The following is a 25089-nucleotide window of genomic DNA, read 5'->3' as shown; positions in this document are numbered from 1 at the left end:
CACCCTTGTTGTTGCGAATGAGAACACCAAAGCCCACCGAAGTAAACTTCTTTGACTGAGAAATGGCCACATTCAGTTTATGCACAGAATTTGATTGAGGGGGTTTCCATTTTGCTACTACGGACTCCCTAATTTGGACATTCTTCTACTGCACTTCCAAAAATTCCAATTTATATAAATCAGCCCAAGACCATAAATCTTTGTGAGTGGGAACTATGTTATCAAAAACCAGTTTATTATGACAGTTCCATATCATCCAACAGGCTATACAGAGAGTATCAAACACTAATGCAGGTAGTTTCTTGAGGGCGGCATCCATTGCATCAATGAACTTGATATGGGAAGGTAATCTGTAACCATCCAAGATAGGAGTTTGCAGCCAAATGGCTTGAGCAAATGAACACTCCAAAAACAGGTGTGGCTTCTTCAGTACAAAGAACACGAGAAAGAGTTCACTATCTTCCTGTCAAAAAGTTTGGTGCGTGTTGGCAAACTGTCATTGCATGCTCTCCAAACAAATGTTTTGATCTTAGATGGAACCTAGGTAGACCAAATACCTTCCCAAAATGAATGGAGCCTGTAGACACCGCATTTTGTACCCCTTACGACTCGAGCCCCCATTCTCCAATGATGCTAAATTCTAAGACCTAAGGTTGGTTTAAGGCCCAATCATATATTAAATTGACTTGAGAAATGTGAAAGTGAAAAATATAAATTTTAATGAGCAAATAAATCTATTTTTGGAAAAATAAGGCTAAGGAAACCCTCACTATGCGCACACAAAAATCAACCTGCGCATGCAACTTTCTGCATGTGTACGCAGACCTAATCTTGTGCACGTATAGAAAATTCTAGAAAACCTAAACAAGCAAGTTTTCTACATTAATGTTGAGATTTGGAACAAATCCCATATCGTTTGGGAGTCGTTCCAAACCCCTTTTTTCACACTATAAGTAACCTTACATGGTATATTTTAAAAAACACATAGAAATCTCACAGGAAAACACTAAAATTCACTAGAAATAATAAATTAAAGAGGGAGTTTTTCAAAAAGCATACTCAAGTCAATTTTATTTGATTAAGGCCTTTTCTGGCCTTGATCTTTGAGTTTGAATATTACTAATCACTTTCTTATTAGTTTATGAATAGATTTGACTGAGGGAAATGGTCAAAAATCAATCTTGAAGAGCTTTTCTTTGATATATTAGTCTAAACTTTTCTTTTTCCTTTTCTTTTCTTTTTCTGCTTTAAATCTGTTTGTTTGTTTTATTTTCTTGTTATAATATGTTTTAACATGTCTATCTAGCTTAGGTTTCTATAGTTATATGTTTTAAAAGCATGTTAGTTGCTAGAATTTGTGTTTGAATGTTCTGCCCTATTTATTGTGTTTTTAAGGTTTCTGGGCAGAAACCTCTGCACGCATAATTTTGCCTGCACACGTAGGCTTGATTATGTGCATGCAGGGAAGTTCATGCTTGTGCATGAACTTTCCCAGAAACCCTAATTTTTGTTTATTTGTTTTAGCTTCTGCTTTCACATGCCTAATTGCTTGTTTGCCTCCACACATTAAAATTAGCATTTATTTAGTGTTTTATTGTTTCAATGCCATGATCATGCATTCATATGCTTATGCATAATGCCATAAGTGCTAAGTTGCTACAAGGTAAGTAAAGGTAAGTTATGCATTTGTAATGAACATGCATTTGTTGTAGGATCTTAATTTGTTAAATGCGTATGAACATGCTTGTTTGGATGAGTATTTCCAATTTGTAGATGCAATCATATGTTGCTTAGATCTTTCTATGTTTGTGTTTTTGCCATGATTTGATTGTTGCCTTGGGTAAATAAACATGGAGTTTATGATAAAGCATGCTTAGATGTATTATTAGGGTTTGTGATGTGATGAATACTTTGATGCCATGCTAGATGAATGTTAGGACCTTTGATATGTGATGCCATGATTAGATGAATGGTGGGTCTTTGTTTGTAAGCATGATAGATGTATGATTAGGTCTTTTAGGATGATTGATGCCATGTTGATTGTTAGATGAATGTTAGTGTGTATGAGAGTTAGATAACAATATTGAGTGTGCCTTTAATAGGGTTAAGACATAAGACACAATGATGCAAAGCTAACCTTAGGGTTGGGCGGTTTTGGGTGCCTAACACCTTCCAAGACCGTATCTTAACTCCGAACTTGTATCTCTAGTAGTAAGATCAAAAAGTCCTTCCTCGAGAGGACGCTATGTATATGGTTCCTAGGCCATTGCAAAAATTAGGTGGTGATTCCAAAACCTCTTGTGTCCACAAAGCTGAGACAGATTAGAGGGGGAAGCTTGATCACCTTTTGATTATCAATTTCAGTTTGTGGAAAGTATGCACTTCTAATAGAGAAGACACCAAATCGATTTCTAGTCCAGATTAATGAATCTTCAGGTTTGCGAAAGCTTAGGGGGATGGCTTTGATGGTAGATGCCTCAAATGGATAAAATATTGTGTCGATGAGTATATTTTTCCATCTTGGTTAAGGTGATGAAAAATCCATTAAATCTACTACTCTTGCTTCCGATGGTAAGATTGTTCAAGGAGAAAGGAATTTTTGGTTGGTTTCTGAGGGATCAAATGTTAATCAAAGAGCCATTGCCCACCTTCCATCAGCTGCCTTGAATGATAAGTTATTGTCCATGGGTAATGCTTCTTCAAGCATAAGAGGAGTGACTAGGAACAACTGGAAAGAAGTATTAGGAAAATTTTGGCTTTATAAACTTTAAAGAACAAGGAGTCCTAATTGTTCAAAAGCCTCCAGCACTGCTTGGCCAACAAAGCTAAATTAAAACATTTGAGATCTTGAAATCCCAATCCTCCATCCTTTTTTGCTAAGCACAAATGCTTCCAACTCAACCAATGCATTTTCTTCTCCTCATTTTTCCGACCCCACCAGAATTGTCCCATCATAGAATTGATTTCATCATAAAGACCTAAGGGAAGAAGAAAGCAATTCATGGCATACACCGGGATAGCTTGAGCCACTAATTTAATAAGGATCTCTCTACCAGTCTGTGTTAATAACTTGCCCTTCCAACCACAAAGTTTGGATTGAATTCTAGTCTTAATCTCTACAAAATTTGTTTCTTACCTCTGCCAATGATAAGAGGTAGCCTAAGATATTTTTCAAGGGACACATTGGATGTGGCATTCAAGAAAAGCCCGATGTCCTCCCTTAAGGCAAAAGGACTGTTGGTGCTGAAAAAATGGAGGTTCTGTCACAATTTATTTTTTTGGCCAGATGTTAATTCATAGATGTGCAGAATCTCCTTGATAATGTGGCATTCAAATAGGGAGGCACTGCAGAAAAGCAAGATGTCATTTGCAAATAGAAGGTGGGTGATCTGAGGTCCACTCCAAGAGATACTGACACCATGTAGATACCTGTGTTGGGCAGCGTTTCTGAGTAATGCCGAGAAACCTTCAGAACATAGTAAGAATAAATGGGGTGACAATGGATCCCCCTGGCGAATGCCTTTAAAGGGTCTAATATAGCTTCAAGGGACTCCTTTCACCAATACGGAGTATGAGACAAATGAAATCCCATCCATAATAAGGTTAACCCACTTTGGGTGAAAACCCATCTTCATCATCAGAGCCTTCAAATAATCTCATTCCACTCTGTCATAAGCTTTACTCATGTCAAGCTTGAGAGCCATATGTGCAATGTTCCCTTTGCGTTTGGACTTCATGCAATGCAAAGTTTCACATGAGATGAGAATATTATCTGTGATTACTCTTTTAGCTACAAATGCACTTTGACATTCTGAGATAATATCTCCCAAGATCTTCTTAAGTTTGTTGGCTAAGACTTTAGAGACAAGCTTAAAGATGACATTACATAAACTGATGGGTCAAAAGTGAGACATAAGTTCCAGGTTCTTTCTTTTTGGGATTAGGGTAATATGAGAATAATTAATGCTTTGTAAAAATTTTCCAAAGCTTATACAATCAAGAACAACATTAGAAACATCAATACCCACAATATGCCAATATTTTTGAAAAAATAAAGTATTCTTACCGTCAGGTTCAGGTGATTTTGTTAGATGCATTTGGAACAAAGCTCTCTTCACCTTCTACTATGAAAAATTTGCCAGCAGTGTGTTGTTCATGTCTGGGGTAACAACTTCATGAACATGATGAATTGCCTGTTGGAATGAACAAGTGGAAGCATTGGTAAACATTGACTGAAAGTAATAAACTGCTACTCTCTCCAATTTATCCTATTGAGAATACTAGGTGCCAAATGAGTCTTGGAGCTTAGTGGTTTCATTACTCCTTTTTCTTTGAAAAGCCATAGTGTGAAAGTATTTAGAATTCCGATCACCATCCTTAAGCTAGGAGACTTTTGAACGCTGATGCCAGTAGCTGTTTTCTTGAGCTATAAGTTCATTGAGCTCAGTTTTGGTAATCTTTCGTGCTTGAGAGAGTTGCTGATTTAAGGGATCTGATTGGCAATCCAATTCCAAGTTAGTGAGTAGATTTATTTATTTTATTTTATTTTTTATTGTGATCATCTGTGTAAGACCCCTTACATTGCCACCACCCCATTGGAGAAGAGCCACCCTAAATTCTTTGATCTTTTAAGTTAACCGATACATAAGAGTATTCCATTGCACTGAATCTCAGCTAGACCTGATGATGTTTTCACAATTTGGATCACGCATCCAAAATGCTTCGAACCGAAAAATCTATGTTTTTTTACAAAGATATTTCCCGGAGTGGCTTGTAGTTTTGCCACCAATGCCGTATGATCAGAGAAACCAAAAGGAATGTGTGACAGTTTAAAATGAGGAAATAATTCCAGCCATTCCAAATTGTATAAACCATGGTCCAATCTTGCATAAACCAAATTCCCCTTAAACCTTCTGTTACACCAGGTAAATTTTGGTCCACTAAAGCCCAAATCAAGTAAGGAACGGTCATCTACAGCCCTGGTGAATTCTGCTATCTGATTGAGGGGCCAAGAACCACTTCCTTGGTATTCATCAGGATGAAGTATTTCATTGAAATCTCCAAGTAAAAGCCATGGAAGAGAGAAAGATATGTGTAAATGATGCAATAAATCCCAAGATTCACCATGCTTTGAAGTTTCAGGATGTCCGTAAAATCCAATGAAGTGCCAAACGACACCATCCTATATTATCAGAGCATCAATATGGTGTGGAGAAGATGTTTTGACATCAATATCCACATTATCCCACCAAAGAAGGGCTAAACCACCACCTAGTCCAATTTTAGGAACTTTAAATCCATGTTGTAGATCTAATTTCCTCTTTAATCTCATAAAACCATTATTATCCAACTGAGTTTCAGACAGGAACAGAACTTTGGGACCTTCTTTGCTTATTAGGCAGCAAAGCTCTTGTACTGCCTCTAGGATCCCAAGCCCACGACAACTGAGGCTTAAAATTTTCATGTAGGAGGATGGGGTGGGAGAGTACCCCCAGCGAAGGATTGATCAATATTCAGGCTATCACTCTCAATAGCTTGCTTTTTGAGAGCAAGAGGCTCTAGTAAAGAGGATTCTATGAGAGGTTGGATGCAGGGAATTTTCAAGTGCTTTAGAGGATGAGGGAGTTTTGGAACTTCGTAAGATACGCTTCCAAGAACGCAAAGATGGATTATTACTGCTCGAAGAAACCTCCACAATATCTGGGGATATTTCCATCTCAGTATCACTGTTTAAAATTTCCCCATTTAAATTTTTGATACCCATCTCAAAGGATTTATCCAGATTTCCTTCAGAAAACCGTTGCGCATTCTTCTCCACTACTAGTTGTGGGTTTGAGGGCATATCTTTTACCTTATTTGTTAGAGAGATTTTAAAGGTGTTGTGGGCCTTTTTTACAATATTGGGCTGGGCTGCTTCCTGCGGTATTGGGCCCAAGTATTCTGAGTAAGGAAGTTGAGATCGGTCCAATTGCAACTCATTTTGATCCGGCTTGTGCACAAACTATGCCCATTTTTGCCAAGTTTTGATCATATACCCATGGTAGGCAGAGCTATTACAGGGAGTTATAGCAAGCAGGTATAATAAAGGTAACACAAGAGAAAAGTTAGACAAGACAAAATAAATAAATAAACGAGCGGCAGGAAGTACCCTCTGTATACAAAAAATAACAGAAAATAATAGGTATGGGTTTCTTGGATTAAGAAGAGGGGAAAGTCAGTCTGCCATACCGAGTGACACTATAAAGCTTGAAACCGAGAAGGGAAACCACTTCCTCAATGCAAATAAGCTCCTCAAGGAGTGAAATTAATTGCTTTGAAGGAATGGGCCTAAATGGTTTATGTTCAACAAAGATTCTTTTCCTTTGATGGAGAGCAGGACTTTGAGAGGGAGAGAGGGAATCAAACTATTGGTGCATGCCTACCGATCTAACTCTCTGTTTTTCTTTCCTTATTTTCTAATTTTTCTTTTTTCTCTCTTTTCTCAATGCTTGTTTTCTATTCCGTGATTTTCTTTTAAGTTCCTATCACCCCTCATTCCCGTGATCCCTGTGCACGGCTAGGGTCCCCTTTTTTATAGTGCCTGCCGTAACCAAATTTTACTATTTTAGCCCTTAACCACCTTTGTCTTGTCTGGTCTGGATGTACTTATCGACCACCACTGGTTCATCTGTGTTGGTTGTGCCACTCCTACCACCAGACAAAGAGGACTATTTTGTTTGTTTGTCTGTCGTGTCATCTTGACCTGCTACGGTGTGGGTGCTTTCTCTCTCTATCCCTCATGGCATACACCTAGTGGTTCCCACTTACCCTTACTTCTTTTGGGTGGTATGTCATCCCAGTAGGACATTTCCCCTAAAAGAGCTTGAGCAGGAATCTCATAATAGGTTTTTTTCCCTCTCCCCACCGCCAGACCATGCCCTCTTACCTCTTACCTCTGACCCATGACAGGCTGGTGATGCCTAGGCCTTGCGCGTGCTTTACTTCTATGTTTGTTCAAAGCTTGCCTGCTGCTCACGCGCTTTTCGTGATCTGGAGACCTGTCTGCACATTCTGCCGGCCATTCTTGGCTTCTTATGGCGTGGGCTATTTTCTGATCTCATTTTTTCTGTGCCCTTGCTCCTTTTGGGGCTAGGCTTTGCCAGATTGTGGGCTTCCTTTTCTCTAGCCTATCCTTTTACTTTTTCCGTAGCCTTGCCATTGTTTCCTGCCATATCACTCAGCTATTCTTGCTGTGATGTTATTTGGTCCAAGCCTGCTGGGCCTCTTTGGGCTTATTACTTATTACTCAGTATATTCATTTCGGCCTTTTTAGTTGTATTGCTTGCGGGCTCCTGCGTCCCATTTGTTTTCTCTTAGGCATCCTTGGCCCTTTTCCTAACTCTGCATTCCTATTGGCTTTTTACTAACTTCTTTGGGTTTTCCCGGCCCAATTACCTTATACTTCATCTTTGGAGCTCATGGGCCTGCCATCAACCCCTTACTTTCTTTGCTTGCATTACTTTGGGCTTGCTGTGACCCATTCTCACTTTTCTACATCATACACTGCCCATGGGTTTGCCATTCCTCTCTTTCCGGGCTTCTTTAAGCCCGTTTGCTTCCTTAAGGCCCATTTGTCTATATCATGGACCTGTGATTCATTATTCCTGCCACTTGGGCTTAATGGTTTTTTCTATCCATTTACCAATTCTTTTCTGCCTGTGTTGCTTGGCTTCTTTCTATTTGGCTTCCCCAAAATGACCGTCAACAAAAGGAAACACTTTCTTGAGGGATAGAGATAAGGTTATCCGAAGATACTCCCACTGTGCAAAGGGATTTCTCTAAAATTTTTGGGTGTGGGTTCTCTGTCAAGTTGGAATTCGAATTTGAATGAGATATAGGGTCTTCATAAATAGTGGGATTAGATATAAAATTATTTTTCCCAGATTTTGAATTTAAAAAATGATTCGATGGTTTTGAAGATAATTGACCATCCGAGATTCTTATTGGATCATCCAGTTGTGAATTAACTGTTTTTAAATTGGGCTTCCCCACTGACAAAAAATTGATCAACTATGGCCGACCTATGTTTGGTTCACCTTCCCCATTGTTCCCTTCCTATGTTAGAATATCATCATCGTCATCCTCATCCTCATCCATCTTAGATTGGCTGAAATTTTTTTTCCTTTGACCAACTTTTGGAGCCACATCATGAAGCCATGGGCCGAATTGTAAGTCTTCCTCCTCCAACAAGAGACAGCCTTTTCTAACTTTTTGAAATTCATGCTCTTGGTGTCCAAGAATACCACAATGGTAGCAAAATGTAGGAAGTCTCTCGTATTTAAAATGGACCCACCCTTCTTCCACGTCTTCGATATGAATCATCTTTCCTCTCATCAAAGGTTTTGTAATATCAATATCCACCCGAATACGAAGAAAAGGACCCTAAGTAAGACCACTTCTAGGAGCATGAATCAAAATCAGAATTCCAATCCCATTGGCAATGTGTTCACTAATGATTCTATTTATGCTTTTAATGGGAATGTTGAAGACCCTAATCCAAAAAGGGGACCGTTGAAAAGTTACATTACTAGGACTAAGTTCACCATTGAAGCGATTCAATAAAATCAGTCTCCTATCAAATGACCAAGGACTTTTGTCTAATATATCGTTCATATGCTCTTCCTTGACAAAGATAGCCAAAAATAAGTTGTTCCCCACTTCTTTGATATTTACGCTATGAGAGCCTCTCCACAGTTGTTGAAGGGTGGACTTGAACACCTCTTTATTAAAATCTTTCTTGATTTGCAACCTAATTAACAGCCTGAATTGAGCTTGCTTTTTAGACCCAACTACATCCTAAGAATTTACTGATAAGACACCCTTTTCCTCTTCAAAGAGACTGAACTTCTCTCATAACTCCTCCATATTTGCATCCATAGTAAAAATGAAATTGACACAGGGTGAAAAAATTAGGGAGAGAATAGGTGACAGGGGGGGGGGGGGAAGGATAAATATGAATGGTAGAAGAGGAAGAGAAGACATAGATGGAGAAATCCCCTACTACGATTGGTGAGAAACTGATCAGAGAGGTTTGAATCTTGCATATGGAATAGCAAGTTAGCAACTATTACTTTCCAAGACTGCAAAGAGCCAAGGAGAGAAAAGTTATATGTACTAGGAATACATTAATTTTATTAGTCACATTAATTTTAGACGAAAACACTATTTTAGTCCCTACATTTTAGGCTCATGGTCAATTTAGTTATTACATTTTGTGAGCAGTCAATTTGGTCCCCGTTATTTTCAACTTGCAATCAATTTGGTTTCTATTGTTTACTCACTAACGAAAAATGCTTATGTGGCAAATGGTGTGTATTGTTGGCACACTTAAAGCTTACATGGCAAACAAAATAATAATAAAAAATATAATATGGATTAAAAAATTCCACGTAAGCACATCAACATTAGCAATTATATTAAAAATCCAAATAAAAAAATATTTTATTTTCTTTTCTATTTTCTCTCACTTTCTTGGCAACCAAACAGTGCAACAAATACAAAAAAAAAATGTCATTTCAAGCTCAAAACTTTATTGGAATTTCGAAAGCAACTGTCCTTAAAACAAATAGAAATTCTTCTTAACCAAAAAAAGAGAAAAACGAACGCAACCTTATCAATTACTCCATTCTTAAATTACCCAAATTTAAAATAAATAAATAAAATTCAAACCCAATAATGGTGTTTGAGATATATTGTGGGTCGAAACACAAATCCAAAAACTGTACTATTGCCGTTGTTTGTGTTTGGTTGCTGTTGTTGGTTGATACATTTGGTAATTAGTAGAGTTATGCCATTAGATTCACTCCAAAATTCAAATGTATCAACTATCAACCAAACAATGTTTGAAAAATCATTTGATCACTGTTGAAGGCTAGGCAAAGCATAGAATGATGGATTTAGTGGTAGAAATACTAGGGATTAAGAACGCAATGTTTGCGTAGGCCTTCGCATGATATGACATCGTTGTTGCTACTGTAGATTTAGGCGTAACTGGGTTTGGAGATTTGTGAGTCAAAGGCCGATTGTGATGACGGATTGAACTCTAACTACTGGTAAGTGACGTAGACTTGCTAGTGGTAGATTAGAGAAGAGATGACAAATTCTTTGGAGATTGGTGGTGTGAATGGAAGCAGATCAGTGGTTTACATAGAAAAGAAAGAGAGAGGAGAAGTTTAACGAAAAGGAGAGACAAAGGGGTTGTTTGGTAGACTTGTTCAAACACATGTTTTCAATTTTTAAACAATATTACACGCATTTTCACACATTTTTTCACCCACATGTTTTCAAACACATGTACCAAACACCCCCAAAACCTTTGGATTTAAAAATTGAAACAGAGTTTTTATTTGCTTCAATAATTTTTGTTTGTTTCAAAGGAAAGTTGCTTTCAAAATTGCAGGAAAGTTTCAAAGCTTGAAATTTCTTTGTATTTGTTGTAGTGTTTGGTTGCCAAGAAAGTGAGAGAAAACATAAAAGAAAATAACATTTTTTTTATTATGTTTATTTTATTTGGATTTTTTTATATAATTGCTGATGCGGATGTGCTGATATGGAATTTTTTAATATTTATTATTTGCCACATAAGTTTTAAATATGCCAACAATACACACCGTCTGCTACATGAACATTTTTCGTTAGTGAGTTAACGATAGGGATTAAATTAATTGCAAGTTAAAAATAACAAGAATCAAATAATTGCTCTCAAAATAGAGACTAAATTGACCATGAGCTCAAAATTTAGAGAACAGGAATAGTGTTTTCGCCAATATTTTATTGGTGGGAGTTATAACTTATATTATGGTCTTAAGTGGGTTTTTTTTTTTTTTTGTGGGGTTGTGGGGGAATGGAGCCCGCTCTGAATTCTATCGGGAGACATTCCTAACTCTAGCAGAAGACGGACTTTGGTATATTACAAACCCTACTACTACTAGGACTCTAGTATATTACAAACTCTAATAGGGTTTTTATTTTACCTAGACGTGTCGGTGCTCCTATGGTTATATATGTCTCGTTATCGCATACTCTCCTTACGTTTCTCAGCTTCTCTGTTATTACTTTTATTTTTTATTTTTTATTTCTCCAAAACAATTAATTGCATCTTCTCCCATTATTACTTTTTTTTTTCTCTAGTATGTTAAATAGCATTTGGGGCCCCAACTATAAGCTCCATTAGAGCATCCACAGCAGACGTTGTAAAAAAAATGTCATTTTAAAACATCAAACACCTACTTTATTATTTTACCACATCATTTTACAACATCTCATTTATCAGATGTTTTATACTTCAATTTTATACATTAAAATAATATTTACACCACATTAAAATAATATATTAAATTCTTCCCCTCATCCTCATCATCATCATCATTATCATCATCAACTACCACCGCAACAACGACATCAACAACAACCAGAAAAATTGTTGCCGCCACAATCACCAGGAAAAAAAAAAAAAACACAACCACCAAAATCAACCCACAACCGCCGCAAATCCACCACCAAAACAGAAAACAAAGACAAAAACAGATCAGAAATCATCATATCATCAACCACCACTGCAACAACCACACAACCAGAAAAATTGTTGCGGCCATATTCACCAGGAAAAAAAAAAAAAAAAAACCACAACCACCAAAATCAACCGCCGCCGAATCCACCACCAAAGCAGAAAAACAAAGACAAAAACAGATCAGAACAGAGATCGGCACCACCACCGATTCGCCCACCAGTCGACCCACCCACTACCACCGATTCGCCCACCGTCATAACCCACCACCGATCTGCCCACCCACCCACCCATCGCCATAACCCCCATCCCGAACCCACACCCACCCACCAATCTGCCACATCCGAACCCACCCATCAAACCACAGCCAAAATGTGAACGAAAAAAAGAAAAGGAAAAAAAAAAAAAAAAAAAAAAAAAAACCCGAAGCGGAATAGAGAAGATAGATGAACAGCGGCGTCAAGTGGTGGTCTTTGGTGAGATCGGCGGCGTTGAGTGGCGGCCAAGCCACAAATCACATTTCACACAACCCAAACACACGAAATCTAGCAAACAACCACCATGATGCCCACGCCAATGACCAACAGATCTCCTAGCCGATGACCCATGCCAGTCAGAGACCCACGAACCCACCAAATCACAAAATCAAATCACCCCACTGAAATCAAACTACAAAACCCACCAAATCATATCACACTTGCCGAACCACCATCACCCAAACCCACGAAATCAACCCAGACTCACACTTGTCGAAGAACCGAACCATGAATCAACCTAGACCCATGAAATCACGAACAAGGACGATCCACCACTACCCACGAAATCAACTCGGCCCACAAAGAAAGATCAACAATCAAAGAAAGAGAGGGAGAGTCAGAAAGAAAGAGAAAGAGGAGACACAGACAGAGATGGAGAGGCAGAGAGAAAGAGAAAGAGAGAAGAGAAAAAAATAAAGTGAAGAGAGAGGAGAGAGAAAAGAGAATAAAAAATTAATAAAACTTATACCATTTTCATCCGTACCGTTGCAAATTTGCAACGGTACTATTCATATGCGGTATAATTTTTGCCATTTGGAACATCTGATAAAGCTCCGTTTTTGTGTTTGGTGTGCTAAATGTGCCAAAAATTTGGCATTTGGCACATTTAGCACATCTGCTACGGGTGCTCTTACGGGGTGTGGTGGCAGCTACGATCCTTTGATACTGAGCCATCACAATCACAGCCAGATGACATCCTTTTCCTTTGTAGTTTAGGCGGAGGGAACATAACAAGAGTGATTAGGCGCAGGCTTTCCATACATGAATTGTTGTTGCAAGATGACGGTCATTGCTTATCGTCCTTGCTTATGGACATGAATGTCTCAGTTGAAACACAAGAACGTGTATTACAAGAGATATCAGAGGTTGTTCGATTGGCTGGCACATCACCCATATCAATTGGCGTAACGTTCTATGAGTCCGATGGATATGATAATGATGATGAGGTGGTCAATACGATCATGAGGGATCATGAGGGGAAACTTATTCGGGCAACCAAATCATCCATTGAAGCATTGGAGAAGGTTACCCTTCAACAAGATGAGTTGGACTCGGTTGCAACATGTGTCATATGCACGCAGGAGTTTGAGGCTGGTTTGGAAGTGACTCGCATGCCGTGCTCTCATGTCTATCATGAAGAATGTATTGTCAAGTGGCTAAAGAGGAGTAACGTCTGTCCGTTGTGTCGATATTCAATGCCACATAGATTGTGAAGGATTGAGTTCTTCAATCAATTTGTGTTTCAATCATAGACTAATCTTGTTCTCAAAAAAAAAAAAAAAAAAAATCTATTGTTCATTATTCGGCAGAATTCTTCTTAATTTGTTTTTTTGTGATTTATGTGAGAAATCATATGAGTTTTAAATAATTTTGTGAACCCTTAATAGGTTGTTGTGCGAGTAGAATTTTAATTAGAGTCCAAATTTTCTGTGTCAAATATTATGCTTCACTCTATACTCTACTAATAAAAATGTAACATGTTGATTTCTTTTATTAAGTGAGGTAACATGCCTTGTAGAATGAATTTTGATGTTAACAATTAATGTTGTTGAGGTAAATCTTACATGGCTCCCTTAGTTCTACCTCACGTGATTTACCTTTTTCTTTTGACTCTCTTTAGCCGCTTTTGTTTTTGGTTTCTTTTCTCTGTGGTCTCAACTTTTTCATCTTCTTCCTAAGTCCTTGCTACGCATAGGTCATCAAAATTTTTATAATGTTGTAGACATAATATTATTTTATATTATGATACCTACAAAGAAAATAAATAAAAGATGTAATGTGAGAGTTATTTTGTGGATTATTCATATTAAACTTTTAGTCTTCTTATCAGTTAAGGAAAAGGATAAGAGACTAAAACCTAATTGGATTAGGAGTTTAAGTGTTATTGGGAATTAAAGTCTTGGAAGCTTATTTAAGTTTTAGTGGGTCTTAAACTCTAGCCCAAGTAGGAGTGTTATTTAAGAGTACTAATTGAAGTCGGATTGATCGTCCTAGACTGAATTGGAGTGTTATTTTAGAGGTTTATATACCGGGTCTTTTAAGTCAATCATGTGAAAGGTAGAGTGGTTAGCGTATAAAAGATTAAGAGAAGAGAATTAGGGTTTCTCAAATTGAAGGGATAGAAGACCGTGGAACTGCTAGGGGCAGCCAGCAAATTCGTTATATTGAGGTAAACATCAATATATGCACGCCTTAGTGATAACATATTTGATTAAGGAACCTTCATCTCTAGGTTGCTTGAAAATACTGGAATTATACTAACAGTTGCTTAGGAATTGAAGTTATCATGGAAGTGTATTTTAGACTTTGATTATTTTATTTTATTTTGAAACATATCCTCATATATGTACGTGGAGTAGCATCACATCCTTCATAGGTTAAGCACTAGTAGATGTTTTGTTGCTGGGATTTACGTAGATTGGTAGTGGTGCTAGCTTCATAACTTTTGTAATCTATATAATTGTTTCAAGTTTCTAAATTATTGTCATTGCATGATACAGGTTACTAGGTCCTATGGGTAGAAATAACTTTGTAAACCTATAGCATCCTTTCTATGTCTTACGGGTAGGAATCTTATTGGATGCCATGTATATGTAAGGTGGGATAATATGATCTATAAGCATAAAATTATTAGGAAGTGTCCCTTACATCCTTATGGTATACGTCAAGATGGATTAATTATATAATTATGTTACTCCTTTACTTTTAGGTGTGGAGGAAAAGCTCATTTGATTTTGGATCTAGACTACGAGTATTAGCAACTAGAGGTAAGTGAACTTCAGAACATGACGTCTCTCAAGACGTATATATTTATATATATATTTTTGGTAAATATATATATATATATATATATAATTGCAAAAGTGAAGTTTCCCAAAACTTATACCATTGTCTATGCATGATACATATTAGAATTTTATTATTTCTTGTATATTATTTTGAAACTGTATATGTTAAAGAATGACTCAAAACTATATTTTTGAGAAAGTATTTGTTATATGATATATGATTAATATTGGCAATATTGTAATATAGTAAAAATGTTTTCAAACGATTAGCTAGACAGTCTGCAACCTTTGCCAACACAGGGTTAAGTGTTGGTCTTCGACCGATGTAGTGTTATTGTGGTGTGGTGTAGTGTTATCGTTTGCTCTTCGGAGCCAGTGTTATTGTTTGCTCTTTGGAGCCAGTGTTGCCTCTTTGAGGTTAGTGTTATTGTTCCCTATGGGAATCACCCATCGAGTGTTTAGTAGCTTATGTCTTTGTCTAGCTAATGTTTAATGTTTTCCACATCAAACTATTGTTTTATTGTTATTGGCTGTTACAAGTGGAAAAATTGTTCATTACTATATTAAATTGTTTCTACCTATCTAGTGTATTTTGGCCAATTAAAGTGGTTACTATTTTAATTACTGATTACAATGTTATAGTAAATGTTTTCTTTCTAATAGTTTTATAGAATATATTATATTACCGTTAAAGCTATATAGTAAATGTTTTGTAAAGATTATATTTTGTTAATGATACTAATGTTTTGTCTTGAAAGACATTCTCATGTTATATAGTCTCTTATTGGGCTTCTAGCTCACCCCCCTTTCTCCACCCTTTCAGATTAGAGCAGTGGAATATCTTTTGGTGGTAAATCATTAGAGACATAGATTGAAGATTTCTTTTGGAGCTATGTTAGTTGATGGATTGTTTTAGTATATTTTTCTTAGTATAGTGAGTTTGGCATTTGTGGAACTCTTTGAGATTGTATTTGGAGACTTTATTGTTAAAGTTTTTGTTTTATGGATTTCATAGGAAAGATTTTGATTATTTGAAGTTTATTTATGGATATTTAATTACGCTCTATTCCATTATATTATTGTTGATTATTTATAAGATAGGTTATGCATCTAAATCCTTGGTTTGGGTTTGGGTTTGGTTTGTTACAGATGCTATTATACGATTATATCTATTCCATTGAAACTTTAAGAGAGTGGATTATTTCTGTTTTGGATGCTACTCTTATATTTTTATATGTAGATCTCATATTTATGCTACAAGTTTTTTATTATTCTTTTTTCTTTCATTTATTTAGTTTATTATTTTTTTATTGAGATTCATAAATATTTAATTTTGTAAATTATTTATAAAAGGGCTATATGAAACTAAACATGCATAAAGGCCAGGTCTGCTTTTTATTTTTATTTATTTTTTATTGGGTATGTCATACGATATCACATGTTTTTTTTTTTTTTCTCATTTTTATGGAGTAAAAAATGTTGTTGACAGTGACACCCATTCGGCATGACAAAGATTTTTTAGAACTATAAATGTTGGTAGGATTGTTGAGAGTAAAGGTAGAATTTAAGGTGAAGAATTATGTAGATGAACATTAAAATTTTGTTAGATTGGTAAAAATGAAATTTATACATGGTGAAAAACTATTAATTATTATGACTCTAAATGATGTTTTGGTATTAATAATGTTTAATATTTATAGTAATTGTTGTGGAATGGAGGAGGATTTTGTTACAAAATTAAAGAAATTGTTGTGGCATGTGAAGATCTCATATTTAATCATCTCAAGCAACTTTACTCCACACATAAGGTTAATACTTATTCCTTCTTTACTTGCATGATGTATCAATAATGTTAAATGGTGCTCATAAGCCTCAAATGTTGTGTTTTATCTCCTTGAAATGCTCTTTTAAAAAAAAATTATGTTCTAAATTAAAGTGTTTTAGTCATAAAAGTCATTGATATAAGTTCATTATAAGTAATTATTCAATACTTAGTGATTATACTACTAGGTCATACTACTATATACATAAAAATTTATACTCTCATTAATTATTAAAATAGTTACCATAAATCAAACTCTTTTTGCCAATAATTTACTATAAGTAAATAAATATTTTCTAAATTATAAGTGTGGGGCCCGAAATCTGAGGTCCCAGCCCACTTTGTGTTAAGGGCCCAAAGCCCAAGCCGAGGAGCCCTACTGCCGAGGACGCGCGATGAAAACTCCTTGAAGGCACAATGATGCGGCCGAGGACAATCTCATGCTCAAACTCTTTTTGCCAATAATTTACTATAAATAAATAAATATTTTCTAAATTATAAGAAATTTAAAATTTTTCTTCACCTTAAATTAGATTAGCAAGAGTTTCAACTAATTTAAAATGAATACAATATTTAATTATTATTTTTTGATTATATATCATTATTTTATGTTTTAATATGTAACATTTATATATTACATATTTTGTTTATACAAAGTGACTCAATATATGTATATATGTATTATATGTCATAATATTAATGAGTTCATGTGACTTACTAATTATTAATATAATTTTAATTTTTTACATATATCTTTTTAATTAAGCCGTGCATCTCTTGACATAATACTAGATAGTATATTACATAAAGCTCCCTAAAAACAATATTTGTATATTACATAAAACATTCATACATGTATTATACTCTTAAAATTGAATGCACTTATCTATCCAAAAAAAAAAAAAAAAAAAGAATGGATTTATATAAGACTAGCCTTTAACGCGTGTGCTTAGAGACTCTTCTATTTTTTTTGAGTAAAGGTTAATAATTTGCATCCATTATATTTATAAATAAAATAAAATAAAAGCTAAATTTTAGGGAATAAAAAGGTAAACGTGAAGGGAAAAAAATCCTAAATTTTAGGAGTTCTCTTTTTGAATTCAAAATGAAATTTATTATTTGACATTTGTGATCCTATTTCTATAAGAAGTTGTCTTTTATTAATGAGGGTAATTTTTTTAACCATATAAAAGTCTAATTTAAAGATATGAATCCTACCACTGCGTACCCTTGGTGCAGTAATCATTCCACAAGTATAAGTGCTTCATACAGATATACACTTAGATTAGGTTAGAGTAAGGGTCGGGGTTCAAGTCTCTAGGAGGGAGTTTCACACACATATACACTTAGATTAGGATAGAGTAAAAATTATATCTTGTATAAAAAATAAAAATAAAAAAAAAGATAAGAATCTTCTTATGTATCTCTTCTCTATATATTAAGAGGATTTAAAAAGTTAGCTATAGTTTCATAAAATGTCAAAAATACCCCTAATTTAATTAAATAATAATTATTATTAAAAAATAAAAAGGGGTTAAAATTGTAATTTCACAAAATTCAAAAAAAAAAAATACCAAAGAAACTTTTTTACTAAAAATTAGAGCACTCTCTATTTAAATATATCTCACACAATTTGATACATTTAAAAAAAAAAATTAGTACACAATTAATTCAACAATTTACTCTATTTCAAATTCTAAATTCTAGTCTATATATATATAAAACCGAAACTTTTGCTAGCTCCACAATTTTCCACGTTAGCATTTTTTTTAATTTTTAAATCTGATTTTTTTCTTTTTATTAAATATATATACTTTCCATCTATTTTTTTTGCTGAACTTTTTTTTTTTAATTTTTAAATTTGATTTTTTTTTTCTTTTTGTTAGATATATATACTCTCCGTCTATTTTTTTTTGTTGAACATATACTCTCCGTCTATGAATATATATATATATACTCTCCTTCTCAACAAAGGTTTTTTTATTGATCACTCTCACTCCCTCTCTCTCTCTCACACAATGGCTGACACCACTGACACCGCTATAGCCACCGCCTTAGGAAAACACCACGGCTGCTGTTGCTACTGCTCCGCCACCGTCGCCGCCACAGGAAATCCCTGTTCCAAAGACAGAGACGAAACGTTGGGGCGACAAAGAAGACGATGAGCTTTTGGAGGACACAGCTACTTCGTCAACGTCGAGACCTTGACCATCAACGACACCAAAACGCTCATCACTGCGATACCATCAATCTCTCACATCACCAAGATTTGAATTTCTTTATTTGCCTGATCCTAATTAGGGTTTTGATCAACTCAATACCTTTGCTGCTACATTTGGTTAAAATATAATAAAGTACTGATTTTGATTATAGTTTGAGATCCTAATTAGGGTTTTGAATCTTTATCATTGATATTACTTTTTGTTTTGATGCTTATACAATGTGGTAATAGATATAGTGTTCTATAGTTTTAATTCCTATTATTATGTTACTTGGAACATGAATGCAGAAACACACATGTATAGTTGAGTCTAATAGATATGTTTTGTTCAGTTTTCAATTTTGGGTTTTGATGATACCCTGTATACATCGGCGAGTACTTTTGAGGACTTGAATCTGTCAAAAGAACTGCTGAAGGGTTTATATATTGAGATGAAATTCCAGAAGCCAGGTAAAATTCAAGCTATTAGTTTGCCCATGATTTTGACTCCTCCCCATAAGGATTTGATTGCCCATGCGCATAATGGTTTTTCTGTCAATTTAAGGATTTCGTTTTTAATTAGGTTTTTCTATCAATTTAGGGATTTCAATTCCTAACCCCTTTTCCTCTCTATTCATTTTTGTTGAAGTCAGGAAAACACTCAGAGAAAATCAAATTCTACAGGTTTTGTAAGAAAGTGGAGATGGTATTGAAGAGCCTCTCAACCGTCAAAATCTAACAACAATCCTACAGGTTTTGCTTTTGATGATGCCGTAAAATCACCAGTGAGTTACACGATCCACGCTCACTTAAACTAACAACCTGCAAGAAGAAAGAAGTGATCTCGCAGAGGGCACCGGTGTGGTGTCGGCCAAATACCCTCCGAAGGTCAAGTTAGAATTATTCTTAACTCTAGAGTGCTAGAGAAGGGGAAATTATGCATACCTTGATTTGTGAGAGTATTGGGGCTTTTATAGTAGTAGTAGTAGGTTGGCCTCTCCTCCTTGATGTAGAAGTCTTTTCCTTATAGGAATCCTCTTGAGTAATCCCAAATGTGATGGACAAGACATTTCCTTGTAGAGTGGATTTTCCACTAACGCGCGTATCTTCTGGAATGCTCTTTGCACTGGGTTTCTGATTTCCTTTGAGACTCTACGTGTGTAACAAGTATCTGGAATCACTCTAGGCCCTGGGCTCACCTATTGCCGGCCCATGGGCTTGGATCCATCAGGCCCAATGTGGTGAAGGTTCGTCATGCTAATTTTTGCCCCTTCAGCTTTACCTTCAAGTTTTGCTTTATTTTGCTATCTAGGTTTTTTAGCACATCTGATTTTGCTTAAGCTTAATCGTTTGTTTGATTAAATAATTATTTGCTATCAAAAGTTTTTTTGCTTAGTTGCCTACCTGCTTGTGTTGTGGGCACTTGTGAAACTAATGAAAACTACAAACCAACAGTGACGTAGGACAACCAAAACAAAACTAAAATAATTGAAAAAAATAAAAGATATGACCAAGCGGAGTCAACACCTAGGCCTTGCTTGGAGTTAGTACCAAGGAAAAAAATCACTAGGGTAGACCTGGAGTCAGCACTAAACCAAAGAAAAACCAAACGGTCATTGTTTTTATTCATCAAAGTATCAACCATCTCCTCAAGTAGTACAATAGATTGCTTATAAAGGATTGCTAAACCCTAATTCTAATTGGCTAGGAAATCTTAATTGCCTTATTACAAAAATACCCTTACTTCTAAATTAAAATACTAATAACCCAATAAACTAATAGGACCTAAAACATAAAAATACAATTGACTTGCAAACATAAATAATATTAAATAATAATTTTCTTGCATCTCCTGCATCAAACAGTCTATTTGAAAACTTGTTCAACATGGGATTGTGCATTTCCTTATGCATTTTGGAATATTTAAAGAGCTTTGTCTATACTTGATTCATTGATTTAAGTATGGGATCGGTGATCCATTTTAGTGTCTTTTCACATGATACAGAGAGAACGACGTCATCAACAACAGGAAGTTGCTTTAGCAAAGGGGTTTGAATCAAAATAAAATGATCTATGTGGTGAAGAGAAGGATAGGAAGACAGGAGAAGCTTTATATGAGTACCTATTGATTTTCTCATTTATATTTTGTAGCTGTAGATTTTAGCATTGGGATATGTATGGATAGAACACCAAAGATTTGGAAGAAATTATGATCAATCTGTCTCAAGTAAATTATTCTCTGTTTCATCTAGGCTTTGATATACTTGATAGTCTAGATTTTCACTCAATGTTTTTTGTCTTTAAAAATGGGCTAAATCTTTCTATTTAGCTTTTGTCAAAAAAAAAAAAAAAAAAAGCCCTATTCTGTAATGCAGCTTTTACTCTAAATTGGCATTGCTAATATTTGCTTTTTTTTTTTTTTTCTTTTCCCATAAAGTTTTTTTTTAAATGGATTATTATATGATTATATCTATTCCATTGAAACTTTAAGAGAGTGGATTATTTTTGTTTTGGATGCTACTCTTATATTTTTATATGTAGATCTCATATTTATGCTACAAGTTTTTTATTATTCTTTTTTCTTTCATTTATTTAGTTTATTATTTTTTTATTGAGATTCATAAATATTTAATTTTGTAAATTATTTATAAAAGGGCTATATGAAACTAAACATGCATAAAGGCCAGGTCTGCTTTTTATTTTTATTTTTATTTTTTAAAATTTATTGGGTATGTCATATGATATCACATGTTTTTTTCCCCTTTTTATGGAGTAAAAATGTTGTTGACAGTGACACCCATTCGGCATGACAATGATTTTTTAGAACTATAAGTGTTGGTAGGATTGTTGATAGTGGAAGGTAGAATTTAAGGTGGAGAATTATGTAGATAACTTTCATGAACATTAAAATTTTGTTAGATTGGTAAAAATGAAATTTATACATGGTGAAAAATTATTAATTATTATGACTCTAAATGATGTTTTGGTATTAATAATGTTTAATATTTATAGTAATTGTTGTGGAATGCAAGAGGATTTTGTTACAAAATTAAAGAAATTGTTGTGGCATGTGAAGATCTCATATTTAATCATCTCAAGCAACTTTACTCCACACATAAGGTTAATACTTATTCCTTATTTACTTGCATGATGTATCAATAATGTTAAATGGTGCTCATAAGCCTCAAATGTTGTGTTTTATCTCCTTGAAATGCTCTTTAAAAAAAAAAAAAAAAATCTGTTCTAAATTAAAGTGTTTTAGTCATAAAAGTCATTGATATAAGTTCATTATAAGTAATTATTCAATACTTAGTGATTATACTACTAGGTCATACTACTATATACATAAAAATTTATACTCTCATTAATTATTAAAATAGTTACAATAAATCAACTCTTTTTGCCAATAATTTACTATAAATAAATTGATAGGAAAAAAAAAAAAAAAGTCCTATTGTTAAGATATGTTTATAGTGCTATGGATCTTTTGCTACTTGCTTATGTTGTCTTATGAAATTACAAAACTTAAGAGCCGGGGTGTCTATCTTAAATTCGCAAGTTGGTCCTTCGGAAAGAAGTCTACACTGAAAGCGTTTCAGTGTACTTGTGGAGAAGGTATCTCTGAGACTTTTCAAAGTTTGAACTCCAACTTGAAGTTTCAAATCTTCAATTACCGTGCAAGATGAAAGGATTTTAGAGAGAGAATCTCTTTCAGTGTAGAGAACGTTAATCAATTCCAAAACCTTGAGACTCGGAAACGCAAAAAGATAATACGTCGTATCAAGTACCATGAAGCCCTTCAATTTCAAACACACGAGATTTTCAGTTCCATCGGAAAAGAGGCAATTGGGCAAGCATTATCTTTTTTGGAATGTTGTTTCTACACACACATCAAGTTCTTTAATTTCTTTTCCAACCAAACAAGATACCCAACCAACAACGTCCCATGTTGGAATGTCTTTTTGAATCCAAGAAAGTCTCAATCGATGAACAGGGTGTGCTTCACTTCTAGTTTTTAATACTTTCCATATGATATGACGAAACTCATAACCTTCAATGCTTTTGTCATCAAGATCTAGACTGGGTAATTCAGTCCAGAGAGTAGTCCATGTTTTCGAAAGTATACTACTTACAGCAGATTTTTTGAGAGAGAGATGGGACAGAATCTCAAGGAGAACTTTTTCCGGCAGGTTACTAAGCCGGTCGGCAATATCTTCGTCAGCAATTTCGTCGCCACTCTTCATTATGATATTTCAAAGAGAAATGATATGTTTACAACATTTTTACAACAAATTACAGGTGGTTAGTTGTTATTGGTTCAAATTTCAAACTAACGCTAAGATTACTTTTTTGCCCCAATAATAACAACTAGTAACAACTTGCCACTTAGGATTTGTTGTAAAAATATTGTAAACATATCATTTCTCTTTGAATTATCATAATGAAGAGTGGCGACGAAATTGCCGACGACAATATTGCCAACCGGCTTAGTAACCTGCCGGAAGATGTTCTCCTTGAGATTCTGTCCCATCTCTCTCTCAAAGAATGTGCTGCAAGTAGTATACTTTCGAAAACATGGACTACTCTCTGGACTGAATTACCCAGTCTAGATCTTGATGACAGAAGCATTGAAGGTTACGAGTTTCATCATATTATATGGAAAGTATTAAAAACTAGAAGTGAAGCACACCCTGTTCATTGATTAAAACTTTCTTGGATTCAAGAAGACATTCCAACATGGGACGTTGTTGGTTGGGTTTCTTGTTTGGTTGGAAAAGAAATTAAAGAACTTGATGTGTGTGTAGAAACAACATTCCAAAAAGGATACCGCTTGCCCAATTGCCTCTTTTCCGATGGAACTGAAAATGTCGTGTATCTGAAATTGAAGGGCTTCATGGTACTTGATACGACGCATTATCTTTTTGTGTTACTGAGTCTCAAGGTTTTGGAATTGATTAACGTTCTCTACATTGAAGGAGATTCTCTCTCTAAAATCCTTTCATCTTGCATGGTAATTGAAGATTTGAAACTTCAAATTGGAGTTCAAACTTTGAAAAGTCTTAGAGTTACCTTCTCCACAAGTACACTAAAACGCTTTCAGTGCAGACTTCTTTCCGAAGGACCAACTTGTGAATTTAAGATAGACACCCCGGCTCTTAAGTTTTGTAATTTCCAAGTGGACCGAGCCCAAGACTGTCAAATACAGTTTGAGGAGAACAAAGGGTTTGATATAATCGAGGAGGAGACACATTTGTTCGAGGGTGATTGGAAAGATGAAGACTATTAAAAGAATCTAAGACACATTTCCCTATGTAATTTCAGGTTGGAAATTTTCTAAATTGTTGTGTGCTGATTCTTAACACCTTAGGTGCCTATGCCTAAGTTTCTTGGTGCTGATTCCAGGAAACTCTTAGGTGCTAATTCTTAGGGTTATCTTTTAATTTTTCTTGTTCTTTTATTTTCCTCTTGATTGTCCTGCATCAGCTATGCCTCAAAACTGATCTTTTATTTTGTTGCCATAAATCATAGATTGAGGCATTTTCTCTAGATCTCATTTCAAATGCCGAATGAAAAAGATATGTAATGCAACTCAAGAGTTTGTTATTTTTGTTGTATCTGTCAAAGGAAATGAATGTACTGCACTAATTGAAATAGCTCGACAGGCAAGGGATAAAGATTTGTAGGCCAGTAAAAGTTCAATAATAAATTGGCAATTGGGTATTTGTTGGTGTCTGCCATTATATTGTGGATCAGTAAAGTAATTAGTAATAAATAGAAGGGGGTTATCATCTGGGATGCATGGACGCGGCTCCGGACCTAGCGCACCCGCGTCCGACTCGGCGGGACGCGGCGATGCGGGAGGGACACCGCAGACCGCGCGTCCCTGCCGCGTCGTGCCACGTGGATTTCCCAACTCGCGCCGACGCGGCTCAAATCGGCGCCGACTCTCGTCGATTCGGCTCCGACGCACGCTGATTCGCGCCGAACCGGACGGATTTGCGCCGATTCGGATCATATCGGCAAAATATCGGCGTGTTTCGGCCAGAAAAAGGAAATCGACCGGTAAGGGAAAAAAAAAACCTTCTGGATTGGACTGGATCTTTGCTTCTTCGTGTTCTACTGAGTTGTTCTCTGTTTTCTTTTTCTTTTTTTGAAGTGTTCTGTAACTTCTGTTTCTCTTTTATTGGTAAGTACAA

The 25089-nt window shown here is 35.3% G+C and overlaps 3 protein-coding genes and 1 long non-coding RNA gene across 4 annotated transcripts; 3 read left to right on the top strand and 1 right to left on the bottom strand.

Moving 5' to 3' along the window:
• The first annotated feature begins 6037 nt into the window (after window positions 1-6037).
• Window positions 6038-13295, top strand: LOC115951765 (E3 ubiquitin-protein ligase MPSR1-like). The gene is made up of 2 exons (XM_031068914.1): window positions 6038-6076; window positions 12732-13295. The coding sequence occupies exons 1-2, from the start codon at window positions 6038-6040 to the stop codon at window positions 13293-13295; spliced, it is 603 nt and encodes a 200-aa protein (XP_030924774.1).
• A 910-nt stretch (window positions 13296-14205) lies between these two features.
• LOC115953066 lies at window positions 14206-15716 on the top strand. Its single transcript, XR_004083644.1, has 3 exons — window positions 14206-14251; window positions 14792-14849; window positions 15694-15716. It is a non-coding gene; the product is annotated as an uncharacterized LOC115953066 (long non-coding RNA).
• Window positions 15717-18746: 3030 nt separating this feature from the next.
• On the bottom strand, window positions 18747-23136 carry LOC115951764 (F-box/FBD/LRR-repeat protein At5g22660-like). Its single transcript, XM_031068912.1, has 3 exons — window positions 22822-23136; window positions 22418-22689; window positions 18747-18927 (listed from the first exon to the last, which is right to left on the bottom strand). The coding sequence occupies exons 1-3, from the start codon at window positions 23134-23136 to the stop codon at window positions 18747-18749; spliced, it is 768 nt and encodes a 255-aa protein (XP_030924772.1).
• Window positions 23137-23333: 197 nt separating this feature from the next.
• LOC115951763 (F-box/FBD/LRR-repeat protein At5g56420-like) lies at window positions 23334-24179 on the top strand. The gene is made up of 2 exons (XM_031068911.1): window positions 23334-23526; window positions 23620-24179. The coding sequence occupies exons 1-2, from the start codon at window positions 23334-23336 to the stop codon at window positions 24177-24179; spliced, it is 753 nt and encodes a 250-aa protein (XP_030924771.1).
• The last annotated feature ends 910 nt before the right edge of the window (window positions 24180-25089 follow it).

The sequence above is a fragment of the Quercus lobata genome, chromosome 7 (genome assembly GCF_001633185.2).
Source record: "Quercus lobata isolate SW786 chromosome 7, ValleyOak3.0 Primary Assembly, whole genome shotgun sequence".
NCBI classification, from domain to species: Eukaryota; Viridiplantae; Streptophyta; class Magnoliopsida; order Fagales; family Fagaceae; genus Quercus; species Quercus lobata.
Note: the sequence above shows the minus strand (reverse complement) of the source record. Positions and strands in the feature narration are given on the sequence as shown.